We start from the raw sequence: 13,452 nt of genomic DNA, 5'->3' as shown, positions 1-13,452 counted from the left end.
GAGACAAAACAGACTTGTAAAATGAAGTATCATATAAAATTTCTTTTGTAAGCTTAAAAGCTGCTGTCTTTTTACTGTACTGTGTAGGAATAAAGAAACAAACATCTGGATTTTGATGAATTTATACATGCATAAGCTAGTTTTATTACAAGTCCTGGAAAATTCAACAGAAAAACACTTCTACTTTCTTATACAAGATGCCATCAAGTCATAGTTTATAGTGAGAAAGCGTCGACGTACCATCCATTGCTCTGGACTGATGATAGATTGCATATTCCAAGGGTGATACTTCTTTGTACAGAGGTTGGTTGTTGTCAGACATAAGCTCCATTATCGGACTGTATGGCTTTAGTAGGTTCTTGGCGCTGGGATACAGAAAACATGCCGCGGATACCCTTATTTGATCACTGCGTGCCAGCACCCTATGATCCGCACTTTTGAATTTGTCGTTGGAAATGATCTGTACTCACAAAATCGGGGGAGGGAGTTGTTAAAAACATAATCACTGCAACTGCTCTGGAAAAATCAAGAATATCAGGCATGATCAGAAGTGTAAATAAATATATAGATATTCAAGTATACAGCTACCTGCATTAGATCTCCAATGTGGGCTATCAGAGCACCGGGAATCGGAGGAACATCTACCCAGTGATCTTGATGAAGAAATTGGAGGCCACCAATAGTGTCTTGTAGTAGTATAGTTAGAAATGTTGGGTCTGAATGCTGTGGAGCTCCAAAGGCAAGCTCGGGCTCAGGGCAAGCGGGATAATATAACCAGGTCAAGAACTCGCTTTTCATGCATTCAATGCGTGATAGGTAGTCACTGCTCAACCCTAAAGCTTCAGATAGCAATTCTGATAGGGTCTCTCTGAGTTTTATAATTGACTGCACATAATCTTCCATTTCTTTCCTGCAAAATGCATTTAGCTTAACAATTTGACAGTGAATTCGCACAAAAATCACAAATGATATATTAATATGACGAAACACGATTAGATATAAGAATGCATATACCTGCAGATTTGAGGTATTTCCTCAGAGTCTAGTGTATCATCTAAATAAGCACAAGCTAGAGCATCCCTCCAAGGACCAGGCCTGGATTTGTGGACTGATCCATTGACAGTATACAACCTAACCTTCTTGCTACTGTCATCCGAAAACAATCCCACCTTGTCCTCACTTGGCTGCTCATGGAGCCTTCGTGTAGCCTCCAGAGTTGCGTTAATCACACTAACATCCATTCCATGATTCACCATCTGAAAGAATCCCCAATGTTCACATGCTTGTCGGATCTGTTCCACTATATCCTTTCTTTCAACACCTTCAACTCCACGAAGGTCTATGAGCGGAACTCTGGATTCACCACTGCTTTCCTCACTCAATACCTCTGGTTTTAGCAATTCAGCCCGTGGATGTACAAATATCCTGGGTACTTTTGTGACACCAGAGTCTACAAGACCTTTGACCCCGGCCTTCGTCTCCTCAAATGCCTTCACTTCTTTCGCCCAATCATCAAGCCCCTCCTCAACTTCCATATCACCTGCCAATTCCCTTTGCAATCTATCTCAGCCAGTACAGATATCTAATAGACAGACAAGAACTTACTCATGACAAGAAAATGCATACAACATGGGACATTAAATATTGATATAGCGTTGACCAAGAGTAAGTTGACAGAACAGCAAGCTGTAAGAGAGTCATATCTTGTTACAGCCATGTGACAAACCATAATATTTTATGTCATTCATTATATTTAAGCCGAAAAACCGCAGAGCAAACATGGCATGGACAGAAACTAAGAAACATGATTACAATAAATAGGGACAGCATACTGTGTTTAATGAGTTGTGTTACACAAATCCAGAAACTAGTCCACAATTAAAGGCTTTGATCCTGCTTGGTTTACCTGCAAAGCAATGGACAGCCATAGAATGTGCAGATACTATTTATGTGAAGGCAGCTACACAGGTTGAGTTGAACTTCCATGTGGCAATAAATATTTCCAGCCTCATCTTGCATTACATGGTTTCTTCAGTTCTATAAATGCTCATCAGTCTCCACATGAGTTGTGATATGGACAATGGCACTTTAGAATTACCATTTTGTTACAAGTCATTTCCTCGCTTGACTGCCCCCGAAAGAAATGACAAAACTACCATTTTCGATAGACTGCTCCCAATGTCGAAAAAATGACAAAACTGCCACTTTGAATGATGAATAAAATAACATAATATGAAAGGAAAATTGGATATACCAAATCAAATGTGCATATCAAAATGTGTTTAAAAGTATAGGTAAAGGCTCTCATATGCTTATTTGGTGAAGACCGGTGCTTTTGATTTAACGGTAAAAAAGAGCCTTCATCCCACCACCATCCATATATGAAAGTGTCCTGATAACTAATGCTTAAGATTTAATGGTAAAAAATGACCTTCATTCCACTTTCTCTGTACGAAAGTGACTAGCTCTTGCAGATAATTCGGAAAATCTTATCAATCCCTAATATATGTACCTAGCTCTTGCAGATAATTCAGAAAATTCGGAAAAACAAAGGAGGATACATCCTGTTTATACTGTTAAGTGGCAAATACTAAACATCAGTTCTTTTTTGTATTAAGAACATTCTTGCAAGTTGGACAAGTGTTACTATCCTCTCTTACAAGTTAGAACTTCTGGAACTGCTAAAACAAAATTAATGAGAAAGTTGAAATGAACTGATTAAAACTTAAAACTTAAACTAGCTGCTACAAGTTTCACCATAAAATTATGAACTAAGAACAGGATCAATGCTGCCTTCTAAGTTGCTCGCCTGGGCTTTCACACACTTCCTCAGTTCCTCTTGTAATTTCTGATAACGACTTCACTGTCAGATGAAAGAAGATGCATCACAGCCAAGTTAGTCAACAGTACAAAACGTATACAAGGCCATAGGCCATAGATCTGCATCCATTCTCAAACTTGTAGCTCATCTCCAGTTCTTGCTTAAGACTTTTCACACAGCTGTTTCTCAATTTCAATCATATCGTCTGGCCTGATTTCTAATACTACTGGAGTACTAGCCATCTTTCAATTAGCGACCAATGTTCTAAACGATCAATCTCCTCTTCAATTATCCTCCTGTTAAGAGATAGACGAATCTTGTCTCGAAATTTCCTCAGCTCCATATTCTGCGGTCATTTACAAACACTTATTCCAGCTCACAATACTTAAAGCTAGTTTAAATCATTCTCCATCAATATTATCTATACAGAATATTACCATTACAGATCCCACTCAAACTAGCTAGAAAAACCATGAAGAGGAAAAGAAACATAACTCAAAATAACGCAGGGCTGTATGTCAAACTTGAAGATCTTATAACCACAAAAGTAGCTAAAGAACATGATACAAATTCGACAACAAACAATCTAGCACAACTTTTGAGCTCAACAAGCTTGGATTATTAGTTTCACTTGTCAAACCTTCGAATGTGCCTCACAATACCAAATCTAAAGAAACATCAAATACCATAAATTTCAGAAAAACTAAAGGATCAAATAGAGCATATACATGATTTTTGCCATCATTCTGGCGATCAAACCAATAGGGAATATATCTCTCACTTGTCCAAAATACAAAAACTTGACGACAATTGCATCCGACATCAATTCATAAACCAATGTCAAATAAATATCCACAATTATAAAGGATCAGATAGAGCTAATACATGATTGTTGCCATCATTCCAGCAATCAAACCAATAGGGAATCTATTATTCCTCATTTCCTTCTCTTCAAAAAAAAAAAAACATGCCAGCAATTTCATCAAACAATACCAAAGAGTATGTGTCTTTGCGTGTGTCTACAATTATTTTACACTTCCCCCTCCCAAAAATTAAAACTTCAAAACAAAACCACAAAATATCAATACAAAAAACAGTACCCTACACAAAAAGTGAGTTTGTTTCAGTGTTTCTCAATTCACAAAATCAAAACTCTACACCAAACCCACAAATAATCAAATACAATAACAATACCCAACAACAGGGCAGGAGTGAGAGAGAGAGGGGGGGAGGAAGAGAGAGGGGGGAGGGAGAGAGAGGGGGGAGAGGGAGAGAGGGAGAGAGAGAGAGGGAGAGATCAAAACTTTACAACAAACCCAGAAATTATCAAAATAATACAATACCCACCAAATAAACACATACAACAGAATGGATCAGATAGAGCTAATACAATTGCACCATCATATCGGTGATCAAACCAATAGGGAAACAATATAGTCTACTCATCACTTCCGATTCACACAAACCCATTTCATAAAAATCAAATCTGTAATTCCACAAAACAATGTACCAGAATAGCCAAACTTGCAATTCCACAGAGATATTGAAATTCAAGCATTAAAATTCTGATAAATCTTTGATGTAATGGGAGAGATTGAGAGTGGCCGTTTTAATGAAATTATAAGGCCGTTTGTAAAATCTCCCCCAATTTTTGTGTGGGTACTAAACCCTAATCTTGAATTTATAGATGTGAATTTTGTCAAATTCCTAATATAGCCTTGCGATTTGTGGATTTCTTTTTTAAAAAATTATTTTATGTTGAGATTAAACACACACAAAAATAAAAAATAAAATGGTATGAATTTTGGGGCGGGGTTAAATTTATTTAACTTGGGAATTCAATTATTTTTTTATTTGAGAATTTAGATCAATTGTAAACTTTTGAATATGAGTTAAATTATTAAATTTTATCTGTTTTGAAATTTTTACTTCAATTTTAATTGTTAACGTAATAATAAGATACATACCATTTTTTCTTATTTTATCTAAAAGATGTTATCATACATGAATTACAAAATGTAATATTAAATTTTTTTTCGTCACATAAGTAAAAAATTTATATTATGATATGTGTTTTTGAGGAAAATTTAAATTTATTATCAGAAAAAATATAATTTTTTTATACTTTTTCGATAACTAAGTATATAACAATGTTCTATAACCAAGTATTTAAGAATATGTACAATGTAATATTAAGTTTTTTCCGCCACCTAAGTTAAAAAATTATATTGTGGTATGTGTTTTTGAGGGATTTAAATTGATTATCAGGAAAAATATAATTTTTTATACTTTCTTTATAAGCAAGTATTTAACAGTGTTCTATAACCAAGTTTTTAAGAGTATTTAACAGTGGTAATCTTTTATTAAAGTATGTACAATGGATCAATAACTGGTAAAATAATCTTTGCAAATTATTATTTGTTTTGAATTTTTGGAGTTTTGATTAAATTATTAAATTATTATCATTAGGTTATTACTAATATAATAATATAAATTTAAAATACAAGGAAAATATATTTTTATCCGAGTACTCTCCGAGTTCTGAGTACTCTGTTTTCCAAGACCAAAATCGAGTCGACCCGATTTCCGATTTTTACAACCTTGGTATTTAATACTTTTCATTTTATAATAATAAATTACTTATTTTTGAAGAATATAAATCTATAACTCTGCTTTGATATCAATGTTTCAGAAGATCAATTAAACTCTGGTTTGATTATTTGTTGTGTTAAGAGAGATCTGCAGCACCAAATTCTGCTGTCACTCCGCCTCACATATAACTTGGGCTAAATTCCGTCAATTTTCTTCCTTTTTTTTTGTTAAACCGGTGTCTGGGTCAGCTTGCGCGCACCTCGACTAATTCGATTGATCATTGTTAACACACTAATGCCCCGAACATGGTAGCCCACTTATTCCTGAAATGTCCGGGAAATATTCCATCAACTTTAACATCTTGTAACCACACAAGTAACCAAAGAACACTCTGCAAAAATCGACAAGAGACAATCTAGCATAGCCTGGGGTTCGAGAAGCTTGGATTATTAAATTTCGAATTCAAAGCATAACAAAGACCAAAAACTCAACAAAAATCGAAGGATCAGATAGAGCTAATACATCATTGTTGCCATCATTTCGGCAATCTAGTCAATAAGAACTAAACTCCTCATTTCCTTCTTCAAAAGTAAATCAAAATTTCTCCGCAATTTTATTAAATGTCAATCAACTCAACCTCTAACATATTAAGACCGTAATTTCATTAAATATCAATACATAACTCAACATCTAACACATTAACCCTTTGTGCATAGTGTATGTTATAACAGGATTTTCAATAAACATTTATAAGAACTGTTTTTCTAGTGTGCTCATGGGCACATGCTAATCGCGGAATTTTAGAAGTTTGGGAGATTTTGATTGGCTCTCATATTTTAATAATAACGGACTCTCTGCAAATACAACAAGCACATCAATCAAAACCTCCCAAACATATCAAATTCCGCGCTTAGCATATCAAATTCCGCGCTTAGCATGTGTCAATGGACACACACTAGACAAACTTTTATAAGAAAATCGACGTCATTAGGTGATTATGCATGTGTGTACATATGATTTCTCACTTTCCTCCCGCGAGAATCAAAGTATCACAAAACCCACAAAATATTATCCAAAAAATAAATCTTTATTCATCTATATTCAAAATTGATTAAAACAAATAAGAATTTTGATTTTTATCCATCTAATAAACAAACAAATTTTGGTTTTTATTAATAAATACAATGTCCCAGAATAGCAAAACTTGTAATTCCATAGAAAAGTTGAAACACAAGCTTCAAATTTCTGATGATTCTATTATGAACGAGATGCAAGTGGCCATGTAAAACATGATAGAATTTAAGGCCGTCTGTAGACATCTCTTCAAAGTATTAATTGCTAACCCTAATCTGGCAATTTATAGGTTCTGCATTTTTTTAAATTCCAACTATGCCCTCGATCCTATGTATATTCATTTCTCTTTTTTAGATAAAGGGACTGTGCTTGAATCTAATTTTATTATTTGAATATTACTATATGAATAATTTGCTCATTTTCTATTTTATTTTTGAATTCTTATTCATGAATGATCCAAACAACTCATACTATTGCATCAATTATAAAAAGAAATATCAAACTTCTTTTATAAAAAAGAGAGTGATCCTTTTTTTCGTTGTAAAATTCGTGATTCATATTTAATCGATAAAGAAACAATTAATCAGAGATTAATTAAATTAATATATAAAAATAAAGATATGAGGATTAATAAATGAGTAATTAGAGATTAATTAAATTAATAAAATATTTCCACAAAAATAGAGATTAATGAGGATTAATAACCAGATTTTTTGGATAATGATCTTTTCTAAAAAGATTAAACTTTTGTTTGAGAATTCCATGAAAATGATGACTTCATAATTTATAGTTTTATACACACAACCTGACAAACACCATTAAAAAGCTTTATAATACTCCCTCCGTCCCTATTTATCTGTCCACTTTGGAAGTAAAAATTTGTCCCTATTTATCTGTCCATTTATACATTTAAAACTAATTTAATGATAGTTTTTCAAATATATCTTCATAATTTCAATTTTCAAGACTTGACTTATTTAAAAATTGGTTGAATTCATGTTTTCAAGACATAAAGTAGAGGTATTTCATCATTCTCAAGATATTAATTAGAAGTATTTAATATAAAAATTTATACAATTAATTATTCTTTGGCATGTGTTTTTTTTTCCAAAATGCACAAATAAAAAGGGACGCGAGTACATAAGAAGCCCAGCCCAAAGTTATGCAGGCCCCTCCTTTCTTCTTCTACACAAAGCTAGCTATTTCATTCACCGGAAAAAAACAACCGCCTCCTCCTCACTTTCCGGCACCGGAATCCCCAAAAAGTCACCGGAAAATATCAATTTCAGCACAAAAATGTCTAGTAGCTTCTTGAAGCGTCTAGTTGACAACATGGGTTTGTTCATTTCTCTTTATATCATCAATTAATGATATATATATGTACGCATATATTCAATTCAATAATCTTGATTTTATACAAAGTTTGCACCTTTATGTGCTTTTTAACATTTTGTGTGTTGTATTTTATTTACTGCGCTGTTGGGTGTGTAAATTTTTGTGTAAATTTGTTTATTTAGTTCAAAGAGTTTGTAATTTTAGTTGAAATTAATGTTTCTACCATTTTGATGGTATAAAGTCTACACCTTTTAATGTTTTTGCCATTTTGAATGCTGCATCTTTCATTTCGTGTGCAGATTTTAGTATGTAGCTGTGTAGATGATTCAAGAATTGTGATTTTGTTATGAAAATGATAAAAGATTGTACTTTTTTATGAATTTAACATTTGGGATGTTTTACTAGTCGAAAGTAAAAATATGATGAAAAGCTTATTGGATATTGTATTTGATTAATTGTTGTGCAGATTTTAGTATGAAGTTGCTGAGGAAGCAAAAATTGTATGAAAGGGTTGTATATAGTGTTGTTAATTTGTGTCAATCACAATGGTGTAAGATTGATAATTTTAAGTCCCCTGTTGTAAGAGAAGGAAAAGATGGTGTTGAAGGGCCTTTAAGGCAATGTTTGGGGAAGAAGAGGGACTCTCGGTCGGAGACGAAGAAATGTAGTTCAGATGAAGATGAAGTCAACAGTAATGGCAGTAATGGGGGGAAATCGGAAATTGCTTGGCTCACTAAAAAACTTGAACCAGCTTTGCAATTGTGTCGACAGGCGTTACCTTCAGGTGTGTGGCAATATAGTTACAGCTCTTATATTGAAGTTCAGTCGGTATTAATAATTCAGATTTTTTGAATATTGAATACTGCCAAAGTTAACGCCTGATACAGAATAACTGAAATTGATAGGGAAAGAAGTGAAAGGATTAATGCGCAAACACAGAAAAAGCTTGTGTTGAACCAAATATCTGTAGGGAACTGCCCTCGCTAGGTCTGATGTCTTTGTTTGTGCTTGATATACTTTCACTATAGCTATCTCAAGTAACAATAATGAAGATCCATGAAACAAATACTAGTGGTCTATTGCATCTCTGAGTTAAGGTGATAAAGCATCATCGATTTAGTAATAGAATTATAATATTGGTAATTAGGCAAATTGTGGTTAATAGATGAACCAAGATTGTCTGTACATCTGTAGCACAATCGCACAACTTGACGATTATCATCTGAAATGTAAAAGGTCATAAGTATGCATTTTGGTTAGTCATCTCAAAGTAGATTTTTTCATTACGTAGATGCTTCTTAGCAACCACTTACAGTGTCAAAGTCGATTTGGACACAATTTTAGGATTTGCTCTAAGCGTTGTGGTGGGGAGAGATTGTGCACCTGAGACTAGTCTAATGAGAAAAAGAAAAAGAAATGAAACGGAAAGCTTGTTGGTAAGAAATTGCATAATTTTCTGTATATTTCAATCTACTTTTGGTTTTTTTAGTTTTGTGGTTGTTTTGGTTTCTCCATTATCAAGTCTACACTGAAGTTTTTGTGGAAGCAATAATAATAGTAATTTGGCAGGCATTGAATCTGAAAACAAAATCCCACCCATCAGTAGATCAATTACGGAAATTATTGCAAGCATTCAACGGAGCAAGCTTGTATTTAAGGATTGGAGCTTGAGTGATCTCACACTTGGATTATATCTTATATACCTCCAGCAAGCATCCACAAATCCGCTGGACGATGTTCAGGGCGTACAAATTTCTTCGGAATCAATTGTATTAACTAGAATCCTTTAAATTTTTAAGAGATATTTTGAGTCAGTAATTTATGTATTCTTCTAAGTAAAGTAATTACTTGAAATGGGTTTTTCTAATAATTAAATATAATTTGAAATATAGAATATTGTATTATAGGTACATGATCTCATCTACCACTCAGAACTTGCAAAGGGAGCTTACAGGGCAAGTGTTGCAGGTCTTGCAAAGAAGTGCATGCTTCGAGAAAGTAATGTCTACAAATTTGTCAAAGATTCTAGTGTTTTGAGGCCAGGATACTATATAGGGATTGACAGACGTAAGAAACTTGTGATTCTTGGAATTCGTGGAACTCATACCGTGTACGATCTGATTACCGACATAGTTTCTTCTAGTCATGAAGAATTAAATTCCCAAGGGTTTCCAAGCCACTTTGGTACAGCTGAGGCCGCTCGTTGGTTTCTCAATCATGAGTTGGATACCATTAAGAATTGCCTTAAACAACATGAGGTTCTTTTACTTGTTATATTATTATAAATTGACAATATGGCAGCTTTTGAAAATTCCATCATTCTTTTTGCCATCTAAATTTTGTTGGTTTTTATTTTTCTCATCTTAAATCACAGGGTTTTAGTTTAAGGCTTGTTGGTCATTCCCTTGGTGGGGCTACAGCGTCGTTGTTGGCTATAATGCTCCGGCAAAAATCAAGTAAGGAGCTGGGGTTCAGTCCTAATGTTGTTTCTGCCATTGGGTATGCCACTCCAGCATGCATCTCTAGGGAGCTTGCTGATAGCTGCTCTGAATATGTCACAACCATTGTAATGCAGGTCAGCAGACATTTATTTTCTTTGAGACTACTTGCCCCTCTTTTATTAATGTTTCTCTAAGTTAACTTTCATGACACTAATTACAACATTGTTTATTATCTTTCGATTACAGGATGATATAATTCCAAGGTTAAGTGTAGCTTCTTTAACGAGGTTGAGGAATGAGATTCTTCAGACTGATTGGTAAGAAGATTTCAATTTGCTGCAGATGTTTTGTTTAAAAGACTTTTAGCTTTCCTGACTTGACTATAATGAGGAAAACATCTAAATATTACTTCTTTGAGTTATCGGCCTATAGCGACAAGGATCACCATTAACAGTAGAGAAGTTGGGTAATATCCCACTTATCAAGAACTACCTGATAAGATGAGCTAACCAGGATTACCAATATCAAAGTTTCTACAATGTATTAATAAAAAAAAAATTATGCGTATAAAGCCGCCTACTGCTGTTCATTTCATTATGTTGCGTTCCACCTATTTACCCAAAATCTCATACAAGATCCTTTTCAGCTGTTCTTGTAATCCTTGAGCTGTCCGTCATGAAGAAGGGACTATCTTCCTTTCAACTATCATTATCGCATGTCCTTTTATATGAATTCAGTATTATAACATGCCTATAATCTTCTTTACCAATAGGACAAGTGTCCTGGAGAAAGAAGATTGGAAAAATGTGGTAGATGTGTTTACAAACGCAAAACAGGTTGTCACTTCTGTACAAGATGTAGCTCGAAAGCTTGTTGACTATGCCAAGTTCAGGAGCCAGGCAGAGCTTTCGGGTAAGACTTGCCTTTTCACTTCGCTATTTTTTTTAAATTTGGGAATGTTCTTAAATTCTTGGATGATAAAAAAATGTGTCTAACCACTGGTAACCATGATGGAGTTATATAGAGTATTTTTATTTAATTTTTTTGCTTAAAAATTTGAATTCTTATGTGTGCTGAAATTTGGCGTGACAACTTGCATTGCTAAATTTCCACTCTTTACTTCCATCTAGACGGGCAACTTCTTCATCCATGTTGGTTGGAACCTAGCCAAGAGTGACTGGTTTTTGTTCTATTGGTCTACTTTAAGAGATTTACCGCCCAAAGTTTGTGGGCATGATGTGTTTCTTAAATGAAGTTGTGCTATATTTATGCTAGCCTCACCGCCACGAAAAAAATTGCATTATGTTACCTTTAACAAATTTAAAAATCCTGTTGTTTTCACTGATGTTGTCTTGCAGCTTTGCACGTTTAATATACATTCAGACGTCACATTTGCATATCTTTTAATTACGTTGGTACACTGTTTTCCTATTTGCCGCAGATGTGCCTCAAGAATCATGCAGTGTTTCTCCAACTACCAAGGTAGCAGGGAGAAGTGGTGCAATTAACATGAAAGAGGCTCCCTTAAAGATGTCTGACGAGCTGTTTATACCTGGAACCGTTTATTTTCTGAAGAGGAATGTTGAAAGTCACACATGTAACAGACATGGCAAAGGTGGAGAATATTTCACACTTTGGAAGAGAAATCCTGGCGAACATTTTCGAAGGATACTGTTGTCTAGCAACTTAATTTCTGATCACAAGTGTGATAGCCACTATTATGCTCTTAGGGATGTACTCAAAGGTTTGCCCGGGCCTGGGTGATGAAGGTAACTATTGTCCAAATATACTTGAGCTTACTTTGAGAGTTTTAGTACTTCACGCTGAATTTTTATATATATGCTTCTTATGACTTCGTTAATTATTAACGAACCATTCTCACATGTTCTCTCATTTTGCATCAATGCAATGTGTTCATGATATTATCTCAGTTCCCATCCTAATTATTACTCTTATTTGAATATGATAATCAGTTTCATCCGCTTTTTTTTGTCAAATTAGTTAAAAATTTTCTTCTCATTTCCTCCCCCTTCTTTGTGGCCCAGCTTGCCAGGAACTTGAACACTCTCCGTCAGAGACAACGGAAAGGAGCCAACAAAGAGATCACCCCTGCGGCAGGGGTGACTCCAATCCACATCCTTTAGACTGGAGTACGACTACAATCCAGAGGTATAAATTACCTGCATGACTCAGTGCTCTTCTTTCCATTGTTGCTGCTACAATAAAAGCTGACAAAACAACAAAGTGTAAGCATGTATCTCGCGAGGCCTGAAGCGGATCAATCAGAACTTGCTCATCAGACTCGACATAAGTTACCGACTTATCGGAAATTTACCGACATCAATTCTGCATCATCAGAAACCATTTCAATCAAATAATTCAAGTGTTTTTCGAACTTATATGTGGATATTTTTGAAATTTTGCTTAATAGTAAGTCTTGTCGTTTTATCGTCAAGACAACCCGAGGCCTATGAATACACGTTTTCTCCAAATAAGGTAAAAATCTGGTTTCCATGACAAGCAAATAACAAGTAATCACCGATGGACTTTTAAGCTATTTTTATGTATGTTGCCATGCGAGCACGATTGGGTAGCCCAGTTGTAGGTTTATCCTCTGTTGTTCCGGAGACACCCGTGTTCGACTCTATCTCATCCCGAGAATTATTAGAACAGATAAGGAAACCGTAAATAAATGGTTGGAGTGCAGTTAGGGTTTCAATTTTGTTTTTGTGTTTCGGCACTCGCCATGTGAGGTTTGTTTTACTACGTACAAAAACGCACCAAATTTCTAAATCGGTCAAAGGTCAACTATAATTCGTTAGCATATTGTGCTCATGCTCTTTGTTTTCGTGTATCCTCTATTTTATTAAATCTTACGTTAGATATCCACAAATTCCGGAAAATAATTGAGGAATTCTCTGCATTCTTCCTTGGATTTAAAATCGATCGAGTATTCTAGCTGTATATATTGACAATGCTCGCCACACACACAAAATCGTAACTTGTGACGTATTTCTTAGTCATCTCTCAAGAAATTTGTTCGATTTATTTTCAACAGCTCTATCAGATTTGCTCTCCGTAATTATGATACTCTTCTCGATTATCATCGTCATATATGTAAAGTTCGTGTAGATGAACTTAAATTAATAATTTAAATTCGTGTGAATTACTCTTATTGCATATATTATG

At 34.5% G+C, this 13,452-nt stretch overlaps 2 protein-coding genes and 4 non-coding genes across 9 annotated transcripts; 1 reads left to right on the top strand and 5 right to left on the bottom strand.

The window, feature by feature from the left end:
- Nucleotides 1-6: 6 nt before the first annotated feature.
- Nucleotides 7-4,483, bottom strand: LOC108210630 (1-aminocyclopropane-1-carboxylate oxidase homolog 1). Of its 4 annotated transcripts, none has more exons than XM_017382001.2 (5): nucleotides 3,259-4,483; nucleotides 1,907-3,167; nucleotides 1,015-1,540; nucleotides 589-910; nucleotides 7-460 (listed from the first exon to the last, which is right to left on the bottom strand). In XM_017382001.2, the coding sequence occupies exons 2-5, from the start codon at nucleotides 1,926-1,928 to the stop codon at nucleotides 209-211; spliced, it is 1,122 nt and encodes a 373-aa protein (XP_017237490.1). In that variant the 5' UTR covers nucleotides 1,929-3,167; nucleotides 3,259-4,483; the 3' UTR covers nucleotides 7-208. The 4 variants fall into 4 exon arrangements, with proteins under 4 accessions (XP_017237490.1, XP_017237488.1, XP_017237489.1 ...); XM_017381999.2 differs by having other exon boundaries at nucleotides 3,550-4,483; XM_017382000.2 differs by having other exon boundaries at nucleotides 3,707-4,483.
- LOC135151860 (small nucleolar RNA Z102/R77) lies at nucleotides 3,527-3,611 on the bottom strand. The gene has a single exon (XR_010290768.1). It is a non-coding gene; the product is annotated as a small nucleolar RNA Z102/R77 (small nucleolar RNA).
- On the bottom strand, nucleotides 3,684-3,769 carry LOC135151857 (small nucleolar RNA Z102/R77). Its single transcript, XR_010290765.1, has one exon. It is a non-coding gene; the product is annotated as a small nucleolar RNA Z102/R77 (small nucleolar RNA).
- On the bottom strand, nucleotides 4,188-4,272 carry LOC135151858 (small nucleolar RNA Z102/R77). Its single transcript, XR_010290766.1, has one exon. It is a non-coding gene; the product is annotated as a small nucleolar RNA Z102/R77 (small nucleolar RNA).
- Nucleotides 4,484-5,912: 1,429 nt separating the features above from the next.
- On the bottom strand, nucleotides 5,913-5,995 carry LOC135151859 (small nucleolar RNA Z102/R77). Its single transcript, XR_010290767.1, has one exon. It is a non-coding gene; the product is annotated as a small nucleolar RNA Z102/R77 (small nucleolar RNA).
- Nucleotides 5,996-7,639: 1,644 nt separating this feature from the next.
- On the top strand, nucleotides 7,640-12,738 carry LOC108211588 (uncharacterized). Its single transcript, XM_017383225.2, has 9 exons — nucleotides 7,640-7,823; nucleotides 8,289-8,606; nucleotides 9,392-9,591; nucleotides 9,730-10,080; nucleotides 10,197-10,397; nucleotides 10,510-10,580; nucleotides 11,036-11,175; nucleotides 11,705-12,032; nucleotides 12,309-12,738. Exons 1-8 carry the CDS (start codon nucleotides 7,784-7,786, stop codon nucleotides 12,025-12,027), a joined length of 1,644 nt encoding a protein of 547 aa, XP_017238714.1. The 5' UTR covers nucleotides 7,640-7,783; the 3' UTR covers nucleotides 12,028-12,032; nucleotides 12,309-12,738.
- Nucleotides 12,739-13,452: the final 714 nt, after the last annotated feature.

This window comes from Daucus carota, chromosome 3 (genome assembly GCF_001625215.2).
Source record: "Daucus carota subsp. sativus chromosome 3, DH1 v3.0, whole genome shotgun sequence".
NCBI lineage: Eukaryota > Viridiplantae > Streptophyta > Magnoliopsida > Apiales > Apiaceae > Daucus > Daucus carota.
This window is presented reverse-complemented; position numbering and strand designations above follow the sequence as displayed.